This window comes from Lathamus discolor, chromosome 10, assembly GCF_037157495.1.
Source record: "Lathamus discolor isolate bLatDis1 chromosome 10, bLatDis1.hap1, whole genome shotgun sequence".
NCBI classification, from domain to species: domain Eukaryota; kingdom Metazoa; phylum Chordata; class Aves; order Psittaciformes; family Psittacidae; genus Lathamus; species Lathamus discolor.
This window is the reverse complement of record NC_088893.1, coordinates 15,502,917-15,524,108: the sequence shown is the minus strand read 5'-3', so window position 1 is coordinate 15,524,108 and position 21,192 is coordinate 15,502,917. Positions and strand designations below refer to the sequence as shown.

The 21,192-nt window shown below is 56.0% G+C and overlaps 1 protein-coding gene across 1 annotated transcript in view; it reads right to left on the bottom strand.

Moving 5' to 3' along the window:
* PDGFRB (platelet derived growth factor receptor beta) overlaps positions 1–20,272 on the bottom strand; it is a 31,438-nt gene extending 11,166 nt beyond the window's left edge. Inside the window, exons 1-11 of the mRNA XM_065690262.1 lie at positions 19,543–20,272; positions 6,820–6,897; positions 5,338–5,634; positions 4,339–4,608; positions 3,929–4,056; positions 3,430–3,604; positions 2,683–2,875; positions 2,385–2,500; positions 1,766–1,892; positions 955–1,166; positions 144–238 (exon numbers count right to left, since the gene is read on the bottom strand). Coding sequence (XP_065546334.1) covers positions 144–238; positions 955–1,166; positions 1,766–1,892; positions 2,385–2,500; positions 2,683–2,875; positions 3,430–3,604; positions 3,929–4,056; positions 4,339–4,608; positions 5,338–5,634; positions 6,820–6,880 — 1,674 coding nt within the window. The 5' untranslated portion in view covers positions 6,881–6,897; positions 19,543–20,272. The remainder of the gene's footprint in view (positions 1–143; positions 239–954; positions 1,167–1,765; positions 1,893–2,384; positions 2,501–2,682; positions 2,876–3,429; positions 3,605–3,928; positions 4,057–4,338; positions 4,609–5,337; positions 5,635–6,819; positions 6,898–19,542) is intronic.
* Between the last annotated feature and the right edge of the window lie 920 nt (positions 20,273–21,192).

Genomic DNA, 21,192 nt, shown 5'->3' with positions numbered 1-21,192 from the left:
AGAGGTCTGAGAGGCTGAGGGTCAGAGAGGGCATGGGGGATACTGGTGAGCTTTGTTAGGGAGTTTTTGGTCCCTGCAGTCATTGCCTCTTTCCTTGTCTAGCCAGGGGCATGCAGAGACTGACGGAGGCCATGGTCTTTTACCTTCTGCCACAGGACGATCAGGATGATCAGGGAGATGACGGTGAGGACCAGCAAGGCCAGGATGACAGAGATGATGACCACCTTGAACGGCAAGGCTACAACAATAACAGGACAGCAGTCAGACTCCTCCACCTCTGCATGGCCTGGGTACCCCCAGGAAAGGAGGGAACAGCAGTGCATCTTGTACCCTTCCCCTTCCCTCTTCTAACCACTGTACCCCTCCTGCTACATGCATCCCCCCAAGACATTGGCCCTGAACTCTTCTCTGTGTGGGGACAGTGCCTGTCCTCTCCTCCTGGGCAGACCTGTGTCCTGCACCCCCATGGGTAAGAGGGTGATGGGTGGTTACAGCCTGCTGCCTTGTGAGAGGTTTGACCATGGGACAATATAAGGAGCCAGGGGGGCTGGTTTGCTTGGGGGCACTGGCAGCTCCGGCCTGGGCTCAGACCATTCTTCCTCGGGTTTAGGATGTTCAGTGCGGGGATGTTTGAGTCCGTGGCACCATCTAGTGACCCACGGGTTAATAACAAGGCACCAGGGACCTCTTCAGGCACTCCCGTCTTGCCTCCCTAGGTGGATGACCCTGATAGTGGTGGGAAGGGGATGTCCACGAGGCTCCAGATTCCTCCTGGAGCATCCTTTCCTGCTCGACTTAAAGGAGGCTTTATCTGGGGCAGAAATCCCAGGTTTCCTGCCTGTGAGGACTGCAGTCATCAGGGGACTGTCCTGGCTCCAGTACCTCCATGCTGGAAACGCGGAGAGAAAACTCCATCTCCCCACCCTTGTCTCAAGTGTTTCCCTCAGCCCTCACCCTGCGGGACCAGCGTGATGTCCTGCGAGCTGGTGCCCAGGAAGTTGTGCACGGTGCAGCGCAGGAGCAGGGGCTCGTCCACCCTGTGCAGCTGCAGGGTGCTGTTGACGCGGTACACCTGCAGCTCCGCATGGTACGTGGCGTTGGTCCGCAGCCCGATCTCTGCCGACTCGTTCCCCAGCAGCCGGGTGGGCTGCCCCTTGGTGCTGCACCTGGTCCAGGGGAGGGTAAAGGCATCTGAGGGGCAGCAGGGACCTCCATGGGCTGCCCGGGTGTGTTCCCAGCAGAGTACAATAACATCACAGAATCCCAGCCTGGTTTGGGTTGGAAGGGACCTTAAAGCCCACCCAGTTCCAACCCCTGCCACGGGCAGGGACCCCTTCCACTGGAGCAGCTTGCTCCAAGCCCCTGTGTCCAACCTGGCCTTGAGCACTGCCAGGGATGGGGCAGCCACAGCTTCTCTGGGCACCCTATGCCAGCGCCTCAGCACCCTCATAATGAAGAATTTCTTCCCAATATCTAATAAATCTCCCCTCTTTCAGCTGAAGCCTATTCCCCCTTGTCCTGTCCCTATAAGCTCTTGTAAAAAGTTCCTGCTAAGATTTCGGGTAGGCTCCTTTAGGTACTGGGAGGTGGCAATGATAAACCTCTTCCAAATCCTCCTCCCCCTCCCCCGTATATGTGGGAAATCTTTTCTGAGGCCAGCATGAAAATTTTGCCCTAAGTAATAAATAAATACATAAATAATAGTCTCTTACTGTAACAAATGCAAGTATCCAGCCATCCCCGTGGGCTCTATCGCTCCACTTACCTTTTGATGTCTCTGCAAGTAGACCAGCTGATCTCCGGCTGGGGCATGCCTTCAGCAGAGCACGTCACGGTCTGCTCCCCACTACTGGCACTGCTGTTCTCCTTGAGATCCACCACTTTGGCTGGCACTGAAACCAAGAGACAGTGATGGCAATTAACCCTCCTTTCTGACTGCAGGATGGAAGGGGAACGTGATTCCATTGTGCCCCTGACGTGGCCTGGGGATGAGGAGGCAGTGAGGAAGGACTCGTTGCATTGATTGTGTGGGGTTTTTGAAAGCTAACAGCAACAAGAAAGGTTTGAGGGGGTATGGAAGAGACCTGCCCCCATCTAACTTGCTTGGAGAGCACAGGCAAGCACAGGGGAAAGTGCCATCTCTGTATCTACTACACTAAGACAGAGCATGAACACCAAGCTGCTGATGTCTGCACTGCATCCCTGTCCCCCTTGCTCAGAGACCAAGGGGGAGATATGAGGATGCTTCTTGCTTGAATGTTCTTTCTGTAACTCAGACCACTCTGGAGCCGCAGCCAGAGGAGTAATGGCTTCAGCCTGAAGGTCCATCTTCACCCTGAGGCTGCCCTCACTCCACAGCCCCATGTTAGCATGCCCATCCTCACCATTTATCTGCAGATGGAAGGACAGCTCCTGCTCATCATCCTCATTGGAAGCCCGGATGGTGTAAAATCCTCCTTCTTCCTGCTTCACCCGCACCAGCACCAGACCCGTCTGGTACCTGGAGGAGACACGGTCCCACAGTGATGGATGTGGGGAGGTATCTGGGGACTGATAATGCTCAAAGGCCACCAGCTCCCACCCATCGGAATCATGCTCAAAATCCACCCTTAGAAAGTCATTCATCAGCTGTGTCCAACCAGCAATTTGGAGGTTGCTTTGTGAGTTAACCCTTCCCCGCACCTGGTTTCTGACAGGTTCCTGCTGGTGATGGTGAACTCGCTGCTGCTCTCCATGGTCAATGTCTTGTTGTTCTTCAGCCACACGATGCTGGGTGGTGGGTAGGCCTCCACCTCCACCTGGATGGTGCGGCTCTTGTGCACCTCGGCGTACACGGTGCTGGGCAGGCGGGTGTGGAAGCGCACGAAGCCACGCTCTGAGAGGGGACCCGAGGGATTGAAGGGTCAGAGAGAGAAACAACCCCTTCTCCGGCCCTTTGGACAAATGTGGACATGGAACAAAACCCTCTGAACACACAGAAGCAGTGCGGCAGCTCCAGATCCATCCTTCAAGGCTTCAAGGTTGGTGTGAGGGGAGTGTGGGTGCAGAGCCGCACTGGAGCAGAGCAGCTCATGGGGCAGGTGGCGTGTTGGGAGGAAGCTGTTATCTTGTGCAGATGGGGCACGTTCCCTCAAATTACACGAGAGAAGGACAGATGCAACTTGGAGGTGAGGATATGACCTCACATCACTTTGGCACTGCACAGTGCAGAAGAGCTCTTACCTACACCCTCAACTATCATAAAGGGTCACAAAAGCCATAGTAGGGGGTTTGGGATAATGAAGTGGGCAGGGTGATACGAGCTGAGGGTTCCTTTTTGCCATGGTTACTTAGGGCAGTGTCAAGGAGGGGGGAGAAGAGCGACTCTGGGACATCCTGCTTTGACACCCATGTGCTGTGGTGGCTTTGGGTCTGCGGGCATCAACGCACCGATCACATGGACCGTGATGTCCTTGCGGTCTGTTTTCTCATGGTAGCCCTCAGAGACATTGCAGACGTAGGTCCCGCTGTCCTCCAGCTCCGCGTTCTGGATGATGAGGATGGAGCGGATCTCATGGGTGGATCCGGGCAGGAAGTCGGTCACTGGCTCCACAGTCTTCCCTGCCTGCACAACAGGGACAGGAAATAGGGTCTGAGAACTCAAGAGCATGTTCTGCCATTGGAGCTACAAAGCCATGCTCACAGGGAGGGAGCAGGAGGAGAGAGAGGACCCCGGTCTGCTGCCGTAGCAACAGGGAACATGCACTGATCCGAGGCCACTGAGGCAGCCTGAACCTAAGGATCACCTCATCAAGCCCCTCTGTGCGGCAGCAGCAGCATCCCACAGCTTCCTGTGAAGCTTCACCGAGGGTATTGGTGAGTTACTGCCATGGGACATCAGGTGAAGGCTGGAGCTGCTGCCTGGAGCCCGTGGGGCTGGAGCACTCACCTGCTTGCGGGGATAATCCCAGTTGAAGTTGACCAGCTCATTGCCGCTCACGGTGCACATCAGGGTAACGTTTTCTCCCTGGCGCACTATGGTCTGCACTGCGCTGATGGAGACGTTCACAGATGAGACTGTGGAGAAGGTGCAAGAAAGGAATGAATCATGAAGGAAGGGATGAGTGGGTGCCAAGTCCATTTATCCTGGGTGGACTGGTTCATTGGAAAGCCTCGTCCCTAAGGGGTGGAGCAGACACTTCTGCAGAACCCTTTCTGTGATGGAGACAGGACTAGATCCAGTCTCTGGATTGATCAAGAGCATCACTAAGGAGACAGCCGGAGAGCTTTGCTGTCCCCTGCCATTGGGCTGAAGGAATAGCCACAGCAGATGCACAGGAGAAGACAGTGGCAGCTCACCCTGGATCCTGTAGACATAGAAGGTGTCTGAATCCACCTCCTGGTCATCCACAATTGTCCGACAGAAGTAGGTCTTATCCTCAAAGAAGCCTCTGAATCCCTGCTGTGGGTCATAAGCTGCTGGGATGGGGTTCTCCACCTTCTTCTCATAGAGGGTCACCTGCATTTGTGGGTTTGTCACGCGGCACGGGATGATGGCCTCAGTGTAGCCCGTGATGAAGATGAAGAGCTCTTCAGAGGTCAGTGTGGGAAGGAAGACTAAGGAGGGATCTGAGGGAGAAACAGAATGCTGGTTACAGAAAGCTGCTTGAAGCTAAACCAGGGCTGCTCTGTGCTCCTCCAGGACTGCCCCAGGGCTCTGCCTCCTGCCTAGTGGAATGCTTCTTCCTTTACTCCCCATAGCAAAGCAGAGCTGCGATGTCACGGGCTTGCCAAACCACTTGTGGGAGGGTGAGAGAAACTCGGATGCTGCTGCCTAGCACCATTGCTTCCCCTGCCACTTGTCCAAACAGCACCACACATGGGCTTCTCCCATGACCTGGCATACCAGAGACATGCCACAGGCAGATGACATTATGAGGGCTCCTTTGCAATGGGAAAGAGGATTTGGGGAGGCCAAGTGCCTGGAGATAGAATAATCCAAAGCCCTCTTTCTCTCCTGACTGCTAAAGCCTGTGTAAATCATAGAATCATAGAATAGTTGGGGTTGGAAAGGACCTCAAGACCACCCAGTTCCAACCCCCCTGCCATGGGCAGGGACACCTCACACTAAACCATTCCACCCAAGGCTTCATCCAACCTGGCCCCCCTGGGCAACCCATTCCAGTGCCTCATCACCCTAACAGGAAAGAATTTCCTCCTTATATCCAATCTAAACTTCCCCTGTTTAAGTTTTAACCCGTTACCCCTTGTCCTGTCACTACAGTCCCTGACGAAGAGTCCCTCCCCAGCATCCCTATAGGCCCCCTTCAGGGGGGATGAGGCCATGCTGTCCCCTACCTGGAACGTAGATGTAGATGGCTTTCCTCTCCGCTGCCTCTGGAGCCCACTCCGGGCTGTAGGCACATGAGTACTCCCCGGTGTGACGGCCCGTCACGTTCTTGAGGGTGAGGTTGCTGACGAAGACACCATCCCTGTGCTCCAGGGATGCGGTGAGGGGCTGACCCTCCCGTTCCCAGAGCAGTGCTCCATCCCCATAGCACAACAGGGAGAAGGAGCTGTGGAGGCTGAGGACAAGCTCGCTGTCTCCAGGTTCGATGTGCAGCCTGCTGGCTTCGGATGCTACCTCCAGCAGACCTGGGAGAGGAGGGAGATGAGGCCAGGTTGGATTCCTCTGACATCCGAAGGGAAGCAGGCTGGAGCACAGCCTCATGCCAATGTGTTTGGTTTGAAGGTGTCAGCCTTTACACTGAAAAATAACCTTCCTGGGTTTGTCCTCCTTGGTCACCACAGGAATGTCCTGTCAAATTAAACCTACGTGGGTCGCCCTTCATTCTCTGCACCTCCCAAAGCCCACACTGGAGAGGAAATAAGACATCGTGGGTTTAGCAGTGTTCAAAGTTGCCCATGTTGCCTGTGGCAATAATGGGTAGGGAGCCTCCCCTTTTGTGCTTTAACTATGTCTTGTGTCTGCCCAACCTTTCTGTGAGCTATCTGCACCCTCAGTGCCACCCGGTGCTGCCTTGTGCTCGTCACCGCCCGGTGACACCTTCAAAGGCTTGGAATGGCCATGCGTTTAGCAGGCAAGGAGGAGAGGAGGAGATGAGGCAATTCCCTGCTCTGCTGGCTGCCTCTCCACAGGGACAGTGTCAGACGGGACACAGTCTAGACTGAAACAATGTCAGCTTACAAGAAAGTGAAAAAGGAATGACAGCAAAACCTGGCAGGAAATCCTTTGGAAGCAATAGAGCAGGCAAGGTCTTCCTGAATGGCTCCCCATGTCTCTCCCAGCTTCCTTGCCCAGATGTCCCAGTGGGATGTGTGGTCCTCCCCAGTGACCCCACTGGTGGGGAGGGCAGCTGGGGACAGCCCCCAGGGGCACAGCAGTGCTCTGAACAGCCCAGATGCACCTGGGTGCCCTGTTGTGTTGCTGCGGGGGTTATTGTGCAGATGGGGTCTGACCAAGTCCTTCATGCTGTTAGGGTGACCATAATGTCCAGTTAATGGGGGCTCTCAGATGTCTACTAAGGACTGAGCACACCTGACAGTGCTCCAGTTGCAAAGATCTTCTCATTCCACCCAGCTGTGCATCAGCATGATACAGGTGGGGACTTTACATCAACCCCACCATAGGGCTGTGCAGGGATGAGCCCATGGACCCCGTCATGAAGAGGGACAGATGTAGCCGGAGCACACTGTTCACCTCTGTGCTGCCCAATGGCGCTGCCCCTTTCTTCCCTCTTGCCCTGGAGTGAGCATCTCAGGGTAGCATCCCCATGCAGGGCGCAATCCTGCACACCCATCCCCAGCCACAGCACTCACCGGTGAGGATGAGGAACCACAGAGATGTCTTCAGAGAAGGGCACACCATGGTGGGCTCCATGGCTTGGTGGCTGAATCCTGCCAAGAGCAAAGCAGGATGAGCTCAGCGCTGCAGCAGAGGAGGGGGGGTCCCTCAGCCACCCTTCTCCAGCTCAGAAACCTCCCATCTCTTCCCAGTTTCAGCCTTTCCCTCCCGGCTGGGTGGTTGGTTCCATCTCAAGCCGGATCTGCAGAAGGAGCTGTTTCTAAGGCATCTCCTGCTGGTAAACAGGGATTTTGCTGGAGGCTCCAGCAGTTGTGTCAACTCTTGCTCATTCAAGTCTACTCTAGTCAATCTGTGCTCGAGATGCCGCTCCCGCGGCTGCAGAGCCCTGCCTCTGCCTCCCTCTGCTCTACAGATTGTCTTTTTCCCCCTTAGTTTCTGCTTCCCTCTGTCCCAGTGAGATAAAACTTGCTAGAAAACAGATCCCCCTCCAACCCTCCCACATTTTCTGTTCCTTCCAGTGAAATAAAACAAGCCCAAGGAACCCCCATAAAAAAAACCCTGAGTTTCTTGTATGTAACTTTGAACTATGTATATTCTAAAGGAATATTTAAGAGGGTTTTGCAGTTAAAAATCCCTTTTGTCAACATTTCTCAATAAATCTTTCCCACAGAGCATTTTTAGCCCTGCCTGGTGCAAACCAAGAGCCCAGATGAGTTCAGAACTCCCTAAGAGCAGTGGGTCTGCCCCTCATGTAACACAGTGACAGGTGACCCTTCCCGTAGCGCATGCAGAGGCAGGGATGAGTATTTCTATGAAGCAAATGAAGAAGCTGACAAGGGAGGAATTAACACGGAAAAGGGTTTTTCTGTGCCTGAACAGATGAATTCAACAGTCCTGAACTTGAGGATGCTCAGCATGGAGCTGAACCTCACAGCTCCGGCCCTGCTGCTGGGTCACAAGAGGCATTTTCACCCTGCTCACAAGGCACAGTCAGAGGAGAAGCCCTGGGATATGGACACAGTGCCTGGGCAGCTGCTGGCCAGGCACGAGGATGGCCAGTGGCGGTCTGGACTTGCTGACCCGGCCCCAGGCACCGTCTCTTCTGAGCTGCCTCTTGGCCCTGGCGTGGCCTCTGGGTCTGCTCGATGTTAAGGAGGAAATGGTTTTTAAATGACGTGCGCTTGTCAGATGTTTTTAGTATTCTCTTGCTTTGGCTCAGCAGAGTCTGATCCACCAGCAAGCCCTTCCAGGTCTCCAGCTTATTCAGCAGCTTCCCTCTCCCCGCTCCAGAAAACCCCGCCGTGACTCCTGCTCCCTTCTGCCGTTGCCAGAGGGGATGAGAGCACCCGCAGGGAAGAGCTGGGGTGGGCAGGGTGAATGCGCCGAGGTGAAATTCGGGCTGTAAATGGATGCGACCTCACTGCACCCACCCTCAGAAGGCACCAGCCTGCAGGGGGGAGGAGGAGGATGGGCAATCTGAACTCACTGCCCCCCCAGCACTGCCATGAGAACCATTACCTCTGTTTCCCAATTCTCCTTTACAGAGGTGTGTGATTCATCCATTATTCAATGATCAAGGTTCTGAGGACATCTGGGATCCCCTCCTTTCACCCCTCCCTGCCTGCATGCACAAGCCAGGCTGTATTCATCCCCCCCACCATCCCCCAAATATCTGCCTGTCAGCAGCTAAACTCTTCCCAAGCTCATGCCCAGCTTTTAGCTGTGTCCAGCTTCATGGCTGTCACTGTTAGTCCTGTTGCAGGCAAGATCTTGGCTTCTCTATCCACATAGACAAGTCCCTCTGATCTCTGCAGGCCCACTGATGGGGCAAACTACTGCTCTGCCAGAGCTGGTGGGTACATGCTGGTGCCAGGCTACTATGGCTGTTGCTTCAGAGGGCAGTGAGAGCCCTGCAGGCTCCATCTGCCGCCTCCCCTGTGTTCATAGCTGGTTTCAATAAAGCTGCTGGGTTTGCAGAAAGGCATTTTGCTTGGAGATGCTTCCCAAGCAGAGTGGGAGGGTGGCAGTGTCTCAGAGTGGTGACCTCTCCCTTGTTTGTCTGCTCTGGCCAGGGCTAGAGGCAATGCTCGGAGATGCTGAGCTCCGCCTGTCCCGCAGGACGTACACAGTCTGCCTTGCTGAGGGGCAAACCTTTCTCTCCCTGTCATGGGGATGTGTGCTTGCACATGTGGGTGAGCACAGGCCTTTCACAAGGGATGCAAATGCACCCAGAGATTGAGAGCACTTCTGTTCCCTTCTCAAACTCAGCTTTTGTTCTTAGCCACAGCACGCTATGAGTGCCAGACAAGGAGGGGCTGAGGTGGGTGCAGCCCCACTCAGCGATCTCAAAGCAGGAGCCCAGATGTTATCCCACCCAGGGATGAGCTGCTCAGCTGCCTTGCATTGTCTCCTTCCAGTCCTATAAGTCAGCAAGGTGCCTTGGAGTCCTACATCCTTCCCATGGGCCAGGATCTGAGCATTTTCAAGCCGTAGGGCCTTTTATCTCCACCCATCCTGGCCAGCGAGGTCCCGCAGCAGCGCCATGTCCAGCACCCTTCCCTCAGCCCTGCAGCTCCATGGCTGAAGCTTCAAGGTGAAGTCCCAGCTCTCCATCCCCACACTGTACCCCTCACCATCCTCTCCTCACTGCCAGCACACGTACAGACCTCCCCTCTGCCCCCTCCAGCACTGCGATGCGAGGGCAGCCATCAGGGAGCTTTCCTCTGTTTATTATTCTAAGGGAGGAATGTGGCTGGGAGAGGAGGCAGGCGGTCAGCTGGCTCGCAGCGAGGCCGGGTGATGCAGCCCTGCGCCCACATCCAGCCCTACATGCCTATGGGGTGGCTGCGCTCTTCGGGGGTTAGGGTCCCTGAGGACACCCTATGGAGGAGGATGGCTCCCAGCCAGCCCGGAGCTGGGCACCATGGCACGGGATGTCTGGGATGGTTTTGAGTCCAAATGAGACATGGATAGAGGCGACTGTCGCTGCCCGGTGTCACAGCCGCACCGTCCCTGTCTCTGCCCTGTAATCCCGGCAGGCCGGCCAGCACGCTGCTTGCGCGGCCACAGGAATGCGCCCGGCGCTGCTCCTCCTCCGGATGCCGAGAGTGGAGTTTGCAGAGGGAGCGCTGGGGCTGTGGCGCTTCCCAGCCACTGCCTGCTGGGAGGAGAGCGGCCCACATGTGGCTGGGGCCAGGTGCTGCTGACAGCCCCTGTGAGCATCTCTAACTTGGTGCTTTTGCAGTGCGTTGCACGGGGTGATGGGATAAATGGGGGGACCCCGACATCCCTGAGCACCCACAGTGCTGTGCAGAGGGCACCCCGGGCTCTGACAGCTCCTACAGACGTGCTCTCACAGACAGAAGGGCTGGAGCAAAGAGATTAAACAGCACAGCCAGGCCACACAGCAGAGCCATGGCTGCGCCAGGACCAGGATTCAAGTCTCATGATTCCCCATCTCATGACTTCACAGCAGCCTGCTCCTGCATCCCAACCCTGATGACAGCTGGGCTTTCTCCTCTGCCTCCTCTCCTGCTCCCCCACTTGTTGTAGCCAGGGGCTGACGCCTCTGTGGCTGATGGACTTGGATAGGAATTTCTGCAGCAGGAGCAGGGCTACACCCAGGGGGCTGGATACAAGGAAGAGCCGTATCCAGCCCCTGCTGGGGATTGTCCCACCTTTGTTTAGGGACCGTTCCTTCAGCCATCTCTGCCACTCTTCTGATCTTGCAGTGCCTTGCTAAAGAGCTCACCAAACCTTAGTGATGTATTACCATTCTCCCACTCCAGACCTATCTCTTGTTTAAGGATGCTGGTAAGCCAAAGATGCCTTTGCTAATGCCCCAAATATGTTGTGTGGGCCCAGTCTTGACTATTCTTGGGTAACAAGGCATGAATTTCCTTTGACTTTGCTTGCTGTTCCCTGCCACAGCTCGGACCCCCCTTCCCTCTCCACAGTGCTCCTGGCAGAGCACACATGGCAGCCACTGCTGGCACGAGCACCATTTGGCTTTGCCTATCTCCAAGCATGGATCACACAGGATAGGACCATCTCCAGCTCTGCAAATGCCTTAAACCATGAGATCTACACAGATGGCATCCACACCAAGGAGGCCATCCCAGCCCTCCTCCCAAGCATGCCTAGACCATGCTTCTTGCCTCTCCTCCACAACCACTAATGCCTTACAAAAAACCAGTTAGGGAGGACCATCAAGCACGCCCAGAGCTGTGGGAGCTGGGAACAAGCCTGCAACGCTGGTGCACGGCGAAGGGGATGGCTCAGCATGACAGGGATGGTGGAAGCCCCCTTGGCATGAGCTCTGGTCCCTACAGACCATCCATCACCACAAGGGGATGTGCTGCCTGCTGGAAACCAGCAAATTCCATTTAGGTTTCCAGGGGCAATTACTGCATCAATTGCCCCACATTGTTCTTGTCCCCTTGTCTGAGCCTCCCTGCTCTGGTGGCACTGGGCAGATCTGCTCCCACTAGCACAGCCCATGAGGGCATCTCAGTTGGTGGCTGTGGGGAGCGCAGAAGCGGAGCCAGGCCTCTCGCACAGCCGCTGGTCCTTTCTCTTCCTCCGGCGTTCTATTTCTATCCCCTTTTCTTGCTGGGGCTGTGCTTCCAGGCGCTCCCACAATGCTCCCTGGCTCTGCTGCCCTGCCAAACAGCGAGGGACATCTGGTGCAGATTAGCGGGAAGTAAAATATACTTTATTTCTTCTTTGTCTGAGCGCATCTGAGTCATTAACTGAGATCATGGGTGCCCGTATGCAAGAAAAAAAGCCCCTTATGAATCCCGTGATCCATGCCACTCGCAGCCAGGGAGCCAGGGCTTCTCCTGGTTGAGGGGGGGTAGGGGGGTGGTACCATCCCCTTGCTTTTGAAGGCAGAAAGCTTTCCAAGCAAAGCCTGGCAACCCATGAAACCCAAGCCGTGCTTGTCCGGCAGCGAAACTCCTTGGCTTGTCCTGTTTCCCTCTGCCACCCTCCCTCCGGCCTCCGCTTCTTTCCCACCCTTTAATCTAAATAAAACTGAGCTGCTTTTTTTCCCTTCCCTTGGCTGGAGCCGTCCGGAGTTGCAACATCTCTCCTCTGGGGTCCCTCGGCTCCCATGACACCGTGTTTACTCACAGGCCACATTATCATCACAGAGCCCTTTAGCTTTTTCCCAGCACATGGCTAGGATTAGGCAGGGCACACACATGGGGAAGTCACCCCAGAGCCCATCAACAGCTGCTAATAAAACGCAGAGGTAGGAAATGTGAAACCAGGCAGAGGAGCAGAGGGGATGGGGAGCTCCTGCGGGCCCGCAGGACATCCCTACACAAAGAATGAATGCCTGGGGGGCAAAACCCTCCTTGCCCTGTCACCTGCCAGCACCACGGGGTCTTCCTGGTGAGACCAAGGGATGCTGAGAGCCCTGGGTGCCTGTTTGCAACGTGCAAAGATTGGGGGGGTTCTTTTAGTCACTCAGAGGTAAGGTTTTGCAAGTGCTCACAGACAGCATCGCTAGTGCCTGAGCCCTCCGAGTGGTTTTGGCAGATCTCTTTGGTCCTGGTGTGGACCAGGGTTCTAAGAGATGCTCAAAGCAGTGGGCAGTAAGCTCAGGGTTATTGTGCCCTCTGATGGAGCCAGCTCTCCTGCCTGTCTCTGCTGCATTGAGCAGGGCTGGTGTGACTGGAGACCATGCCCAGGACCCTATATCCTGCCCCCAGCTTTGGTGGTACCTGAAGGAGGTGTTTGTGCAGATGAGAGCACTGGTTCTGTAGCAAAGAGCAGGACGCGAGCTCGCAGAGCCAGCCTCCTCCCTTTGACAGCATCTGTCAGAAAGCCGAGCATGAGGATAGTGCCTCCAAAGCAGGGGGAGGCTGCTGGGGAGGATGACGAGTCCGTGTTGGACCCCAGCAGCGTGATTCAGCAGCTCCGGGGTCAGCCATGTGAGGAATGTGGTGGGGTGGTGAGCCCCACGCAGCCCCTTTTTGGCTGCATCCATCCTCCCTCTCCGAGCACTGCAAAGTCCATGCATGCACCACCCAGCAACCCCCAGCCAGCGGCTCTCAGTGAGGAGCTGGCACAGGGGGACGTGGGACCACAACGAGCCCCACACTCTCACCCCTATTCCCCCCGCTTTCCTCTGTTTTAAGCCCATGGGAGACGGAGGAAGCGAGTGACCCATTTAGCGCGAGTTCAAAATAAAACGAAACATCTGTTTGGAGGGGTGCCAGCGTTATAAATAATCCCCCAGCCCCGAGTGTTGGTATCCATGGCCCGTTGGGCTGCGCATGCTCCCCCGCTTCCGCTCTCCAAGGAAAGGCCAGACCCCGGGGCTGCTCCCCGGAGCCTAAAGAGCTTGGCCCAGGCTGTGGGAAAACCCTGGGAGAGGACCGGGGGCCAGGGAAGGAGGGATGGGGGTGTTGGGGTGAACGGCTGCCACGCGCCGAGCAGGGCTGCTGCGGCGCCTGCCTGCCCCTTGTTGCGTACCCTGGCCAAATCCTGCCCTCCTTGGTGTCCCTCGGGCAGCGGGAGGGTGCCCAGGCCATGGTGATGCTGGGGCTGGCCTTGTGGTGGTGCTGGGGGCTGGCCGGAGCACTGCCCTGAAGGATGTGCACGACCAGGGATGCTCACTGGGGTGAGTGGAGCAGGGCTGTGTTCACCCCTTGCAGTGTGATGACTCCCTGAGGAAGGCACAAATGTGCCCCTTTGGGAGCGTTCCAGTCTTCCACTTTCCCAGTGCCCTCTTCCAGCAGGATGCCCTAAAGGACACAACACAGCCCAGCTGGGGGTGTCCGTGACCGACCCCCAACTTCGCCGTTGCCCCTGACAGCAGAGACACCACGTTGCTTCACAAGCATGTGAGCAATGCGAGTGATGGACGTGGCTGCAGGGCACCCAAACCACGAGCCAGGACACATGCAGCTCCCTCTATTGCCCCACCGCTGGCCCCCCCAGCTGGGCAGTAAATCCTCAGGGCAGCAGTGACACAAAGAGCTCTCTGGGTTCACCACCCCCAAACTGGCATATGTGGGGTCCCAGGTCCTGAGCATGTGGGGCTGGATGGGGCTTGCCTCTGTGAGCAGAGCCCATCTGCTCACCCAATGCTTTTCCCCTGCCACCAGTGGAGTGGAGAGGGGAAGCAGGGGATATGGGACCACAGGCTGGGAACCATCCTGGCTGCACATCCAATGTCCTGGTACCCCAAAGACTTTCCCTGCTCCTGTGCCATGGCTGCCAGAAAACCAGGTCTGCCTTCAGGGGAATTCAAAGGAAGCACTCTGCTAAGGTAAACATGGGGGGAAAACTGTCCCCAACACATCAGCATCTCCATCACCTGCTCACGGTCACTGTTTGAGGGTGGCTGCTATGGTGGGGCCAGGGCTGGGGCCAAAGGTCCTGGCTGGCTCTAATTAACACAAATCATCAGCTGCGAGGGGAGGGCAATGGGGGCAGGACAAGGAAAAAGAGCCATTCTGAGCCCTAGTAGGATGTAGGGGCTCTGCAGAGCCCCAGGAGCTGTCACTGTTGTGGTCTTCCCATCCCCACATCCAGCAAAGGATGAGCAACCTGATCCTGCTCCGAAAACTGCCCTGAGACACAGAGCTGTCAGGGAGGAGGGAACAAGCTGCATGGATGCATCAGCTCTTCTCTTTTGGCTGCCTGAGAAAGACCAGAGCTAAATCGCTTTGTTCTGGGGTTTTAGGCTCTTGCGGCTGGGATTAGGGGCTCACCAGCTCTGTGGTCAGGGCACCCTTTGCCCATGTGCAGCACCCAGAGAGGAGCCTGGTGCTGTGGCTGGGGTGGGAGAGGATCCCCACAGCAGGACCTGCAGGCAGCAGTGGAGTTTCCTGGAGCAGGAGATGCAGAAAGCGAACCCATTCTCTGTGCATCTACAGGCTACAGAAGGGGTGCTTCCCTCTTGATAACCTCATCCTATGTGCTGTGGCAGGGCAGCACAAGCCATGCTTGCTGTAGAATCATAGAATCAACTAGGTTGGAAAAGGCCTTTAAGACCACCAAGCCATCCTGCATGAAGAATCCTTTATAATCTCCAGCAGTTCCTCTCCCCACAGTCACAGAGCAAAAACCATCTCCTTTCTGCACCCACGCACTGCAAACAGCCTCTGCCCCCAAAACCTCACGGATCCTCCATAGGGGAAACTGAGGCAGGACTCAGCACTGGGGCTGGCAGCTGCCAGCACCCCCTGCTCTCCCCTGAGCACTGCTTCACAATGGGCATCAATTCCTGCTTCCCGCACAAGGAATCCTTGAACCGGACCATATTTTCCCAAACAGCTCCCAGGCTGGAGAGGGAAACTTGGCAGAGAGGAGGGGACCCCTCTCTCAATGCTGGCAGCGCTCAGCCCCCAGGAAATCAGGTTTCTGTTCTGCAACCATTTGCTCTGCAAAGGTTGGAACCGAGGTGACTTCAGTTTGCGAGTGGAGAATGCACTCGGAGAGCACGGAGCTCGAAATGGTGCATTTTCTGCTGGCCCCGGTTCAGACAAACCCACAAGCAAACATATTTTTTGTATAAATAAGACAGTGTGTCTCGCCAGTTAAAGCAATTCAAACATGAATGTAGCAATTTAATTGGTGCCAATTACTGTGTCTCGGTAGCATTAAGATTTCAGTCACAGACTCTTTCGCGTGGTAGACGGGCCAGGAGGGAAGGCAGAGGGACCAGCAGGATGGGGCCTCACACCAAGGGGCACGTTTGCCTGTCCTCTGCCGGCTTTGGGAGCCTCGGCCTCCGAACAGCCCTGGTGCTGCCCATGGGATGTGCTGAGAAGCCCCTCTCCATAGCGGGGTACCTCCTATTGCATCTGTCTCCTTGTTTGCAGCCCAGGGTCTGACAGCCAGCACAGTGCCCTGGTTACATCCCTGCACTCTCCAGCCCTTCCCTGCTCCTGCACCTCACATTCTCCATCACACACTGGCTCTCATTGAGCCCGGGGAAGAGCATAGGATGGGTGTTAGCAGAGACCTGGATGCATGGATGAGCAGAGAGGATGAGCCCATCCAGCGTGCAGGACATGCACCACTTCCACTGCACTATCCTGCCTTTCCTGGCAGCAGCCTTTCTGCTCCCTGCACAGGCTTTCCACACCACAGTGCTCCAGCTCTGCAGGTTGGTGGTTGCAGAACCAACCTAGGGCATGTCACAGCCTGTGTCCCAAGTGTGTGCCCAGGGATGTTGAAAAAGCAGGATGTGAAGGGCAGCCCCTCACTGCAAGCCTCCTATTCCAGGCTGGGGGGGCAACGGACCTGTGGGACCACCTTGCTCAGTGCATGACCCATCTCAGCACCCCTCTGTGCATCCCTGGCACGCGTCCCTGTCCCAGCTGGGTTCGCTCCATGTCCCCTGTAGTACCAGGAAATTGCTGCACTTCCAGGAGGAGGTGTCCCGGTGGGATCGGAGCAGGGCAGGGATGCGCTTGGCTTAAGGACCCTAATTAGACAACTGGGGAGAGAAGGAGGAGGGAAACAGCCACCCCTAAAACAAGCCTCGTTATGTCCAATTTGCCTGGTGGAGCGGAAGGAGCCTCCTGGAGCTGCTCCAGCCTCTCAGGAAACAATACCCGGTCTATACCCTCCCCTTGCAGCTCCTCTCCAGGGGATTTCTTTCCCTCGGTTAAAGTACAAACAAACAAACTCCACGACGTGTTCAGCCTCGATCCTCCCTCGCAGGGACAGGGCTCATCCAGCCAGCCCTGAGCCCGCAGGGTCCCCAGCTTCCTCCAGCTCTGAGCCAAAGGCGGCCGCTGGCGGCTGTGCTCCCATGGGATTCGGCCACTGCGCAGATCCTCCACTCTTGCCCTTTGCTGCTGCATCCTGGGAAGACGCTTCCTGGAGCCTGACCCTATGAACACCACTGCAATCCCATCCCACCTCAGCATCGCATCAGACACTGGGGCCGGAGGGACCTCAGGGGCTGTCTGGCCCCAGGGTGCAGGGAGGCACAGAAGTCCCTGCCTGCACTCTGTGGCAGTGGCTGATCCCACCTCCCCATCATTCAGGTGATCCTATAGCCAGCCAACATAGTGTCTTCTTGCATAGCATCACTAGAGAGCATTTCTTAACCTCAGCTTTCCTCTGGTGCTCACTAAGACAATGTCATCTTGCGCTCATCCTAGAGAAGGGCTCAGAGCTCTCCCTAACAGTATTGTTCTGGAAATCCCATCACGGACCCATCAAAAATTAAGCCAAGGGAGATCCTGGGGTCATTGTCCTGCTGCAGTGCTCACATCTCCCCAGCCAGAGATTTGCCCAACATGTCCTTTGAAACCTGTGTTGCTAAAGGCACCCAGTCTCACATATCTAAACCCAAAGACATTTCTCCTAAAAGCTAACTTTTCTCTTTGCAATGACCTTCCCTGTGCCTTAATACAGTATGCTACCTCCTTATGACACCTAGTGACCGAAGATCCCCAACAACCCCTCTCCATAACCTCTGCAGCCCCTTCTGGGCTTCTGATCACCCTCCCTGCTCTCCCCAAGCCTTTCCACTCCATGTACATCCCTGCTGAAGCTCTCAGCATCACTTGCCTGGGAGAACCCGCTCCCCTCCATCTGCCTGCTCACACTGCCTCCAGCCCTGCACCTTTCAGCACATCCCATGGGAAGAGCTGTGGGTTTCACCCCACCACACTGCAATCTGGTTTGTGTCCACTGTAGCCCCCAGATCCTTTCCCACCCTACCAGCCATTAGCAGCTAAGGTCACGCACAGCCATTAGTATTTCCTTCCTAATGGCAGCACGCTGGCACAGCTCGCTGTTGCCTGGTTGACACCAGACTCCTGGAGCCCTTGGGTGCTCTGATCTGCCCATACACTGGTTGCCCACCCAGCTTGGTGCCAGCCCAGAGCTTAGTGCCTGTGCTCGTCCATCACCCAGGTGGGTTAATGTAGAGATTGCAGAGGACCAAGCCTGGTTCCCCACTAGAAATGCCCAGGGCTTTGGACAACAAGGCACAGCTGATTGCTCCCTGACTGCAGCATTAGGGTGGAGTGTGACCGGGTTCAGACCATGCTCCCTTTTCAGACCTGAACGTGTGGGGATGCAGGAGATGAGCCAAGGGCGTGCAATTGGGTGGTTGCAAACCCTTCCCCTGTTCCTTCAGTGAGGACCCTCCATGCGATTGAGCTGGAGGAAGGAACAGCTGGGTTTAGGGAGAGAGAAAAGCCCTTTGCACTCTGCAGATGGGTCACTGTGACTTGATGCTTCTCCAAAACACTGACCCCTCTTGATGTACCAACTGACACAGGGGTGCTTCCTAGACCCAGGGACACAGACAGGGCTGGTGACTGCCACTGGGGCCGCAAGCACACCCCAGCCTGGGTGACATCAGTGTCAAGGAGTAACTTCAAGCCTCACATCAGACTATGCCCAGGGCTGGCTGCCAGCCAGGATGGCTACCTGGCATCTCCCGCTTTGAGCCAGCCCAGCACATGCCCTCTGCCAGCCAGAGCCATGTCTTCACCACTGCCGATGGAACGTACCCCTTTCCCAGCAGCATGGGATGCACAGGATCCTTGTCCTGCAGGGTGCTGAGGGGCAAACGAAACTTCAACCAACCCCTCATTGATCCGTGTGGAGCACCGGGGCTCAACATCACTAGTGCTTGTCACCGATGGGACACCCTCGGAAAAGATTTGGGAATGCCAAGCCCTTTCTAACAGGGTTTTCTTGCCACAGTGACTACTTTTAGCTATTTGCCCACTGCTTTAGCAGAAGCCACAAGTGCTCTGGGGCAAGGATAGAGGAGGACAACATCCCTTTCCGCCTGCTTGAAAGCCTCCCTTGACAAGTGACTGCAGAAGTTGGATGCTCTGAGCCCACAGTGGTCCCAGTCTGAGCATCAAAGCCCTACAAGTCATGCAAACCCCTGTCAGTGAGCTGCTGGGCTGCCTGAGTCAGCACAGCTTCATCCCAGACCAGATCCAGCCTGCGGGAGTCCCTCAGCTCCAGGGCTCCTGGGACACTAAATAGTTGTCCACATCCATGCCTGTAAGGGTTTTATCAGGCTTTCCCCCTCTGGTATTCAGCACACCAGGGCAGAGGGCCTGAGCAGGGCTTGTGGACATTCCCCTATACCTTGGCCTTGCCTATGGGGACAGGAGTCACATCAAGGGCACAGACCTAAGTCGAGTGGTCCCAGGAGCACCCTGTATTTAGGGATGATCATGGATGTGTTTGGAGGATCTGACACTGAGGTGACACTGTTCTGCAATGGGGCACACTCATGCCTTTAAAAGATGCCTCACTGGAATGGTGACCCCAAGCACACCCTAGTCCTCCCACAGCTGCCAGGTCGGGAAAGCCAGAATAACTCCCTGATCCAGGGAGAGACTGAGAGCTCCCCACAGAGAAGCAGAGATCCTTTGGACCCCACTCTTATTGCAGCAGAGCCCCCTCCTGCCCTTCAGCCACAGCTTCCCCTTGGATCCCTTCAGCTGTCCTAGCCCAGGACCTGGGGAGAGCTGATGGGATGGTATTTCCCATGGGATGCTGCAGAGCTCATCCACTCTCCACCAAACACCGCCTCCCCAGGGCTTGGTGGGGCATTTTGGGGTGCCAGCCCCTTGCAGGGGAGCAAAGCCCTTTGCAGAGCACCCCGGCTGGCTCAGTGAGAGGATCCTTGGGGTCCATACCACCTCCAGCAAAGGTCTTCCTGGTTGGAAAGCCAGAGCAGAGAAGGAAAGCGAGCCTGCACCCGGGTGGGCGACGCGAGGGCTTACCTTGGTTAGGGTCCCACCGGGCGAGCGCCTGTGCCGCACGTCCCACGGGCGCTGGCCGCCCCGAGATTCCTTCCTTTCCTCCTCCGCACTCTTTATCTGCTGTGTGCCGAGGCTCTCCCTGCCCTCCCAGCCTTCCCCAGCTGGCAAGGCTTTCCCACTTAAAGGAGAAAGAGAAGGAAAGGGAAGAAACGAAGTGGAGGGGAGGAGGGGAGGGTGAAAAAGCCCAAATCAAATCAAAAGGAGAGGCTGGGCTGTGCCAGGGCTGGGCTGCAGCCAAGCCCTCGCTCTACTCCTCTAGTGCATCCCTACAGCCCCCAGCCCGCCCGGGACATAGGGTCCGGGCAGCTCGGACCCCAGCGTGGAGCAGAGCCCCTGGCCGAGGGATGTGCACGCGTGTGAGTGCGTGTATAAATAAAAGGGAGCTGGGGAGGAGGAGAAGGGGGGAGGCTGCCTCGCCAATGAGGAGCGGGGAACCTCCGGCTTCCTCCCTCCACCCTCGGCGGGGACCCTTTGCGGAGCAAAACTTGCGATTAAAGCCCGGCAGACAGAGCCATGGCGGGGGGGGGGAAAGGCTTTTAAAGAGGAGGAGAAGCCAAAGAGGCTGCAAGGAAAGGGGAGTTTCGCTGCAGGCTGCAGGAGGGGAGCAGCGAGAGCCCGGCTAACGGGAAACAAAAGGAGCCCGGCCCGGCTCTCTCCTCCTTAAACCGGAGGGAAGGAGCTGCTCTCTCCCTGTGTCTGCTTTCAATTCTGGCCTTTTTCCCTGTTTTCTTTTTCTTTTACAGTATTCCCCTCCCCTCACCCCCCCCCCCCCCCCCCCGTTTTCTTTTTCTTTCTCGTTTTTTTCCCTTTCTCAGGATATGAGGGGATGTTTAGAAAATCCGCTGCCCACGCCAGCAGCTGACTCATGTTTTTATTAAAGAAGGCCTGTACTGAACCGGCTCCGAATATTCCCCCCGGCCGCCTCCCCGTGCCGGCGCTGCGCCTCCAGCCCCGCTGCCCCCCGACCGCCAACGCGCCCTCCCAGACCTGCCTTATGGAAAGGGAGATAAAAGCTCTGTGGCGCTGGGATGCTGCGGCGCAGGATGGGTTTGGTTGGGGACATGGAGCTGGTTGGGCTGCTAAAGGGTATGGAGCTGGGAGAGGTGGCAGGAGTTTAGATCTTGCAATGCCATCAGCTCCGGTGTACTGTACCCCTGCTGCGCTGGGGAGCTGCAAACCAGCTCATGAACCTGCTTTAAATCCTCCCCGCACCTTGAGGAGTTCAAAGAAAGTTTCTGAGAATCTCCCAATAGGCAAACCTTTATCATTTGTCCAAAAGAGGATTTGTTCTATTATTATTATTAATTTCAGCACTGTATCAAGGTGCAGAAGCTCTTTGGATCAAAACTATCTTACGACCCATCAGTTCTTACCACCATTTCCATTTGGGGATGTGCTTTTGCCCGATCCAAACAAGAAAAACTGCAAAGATGCATCCTGAAAAAGGAGACTCCCTGAAAAGATACCTTTCTATCATTTTTTTATCCTTTCCAAGAATTGAAAAGCCCTTCCCATAAAGACAACACCACTGAAATCTGCGTTCCTGCTTTATTTGCAAGGCAGATTCATTCCCTCCGGCCTCCTGCACAATGGGCACAGCTAATGATTCCC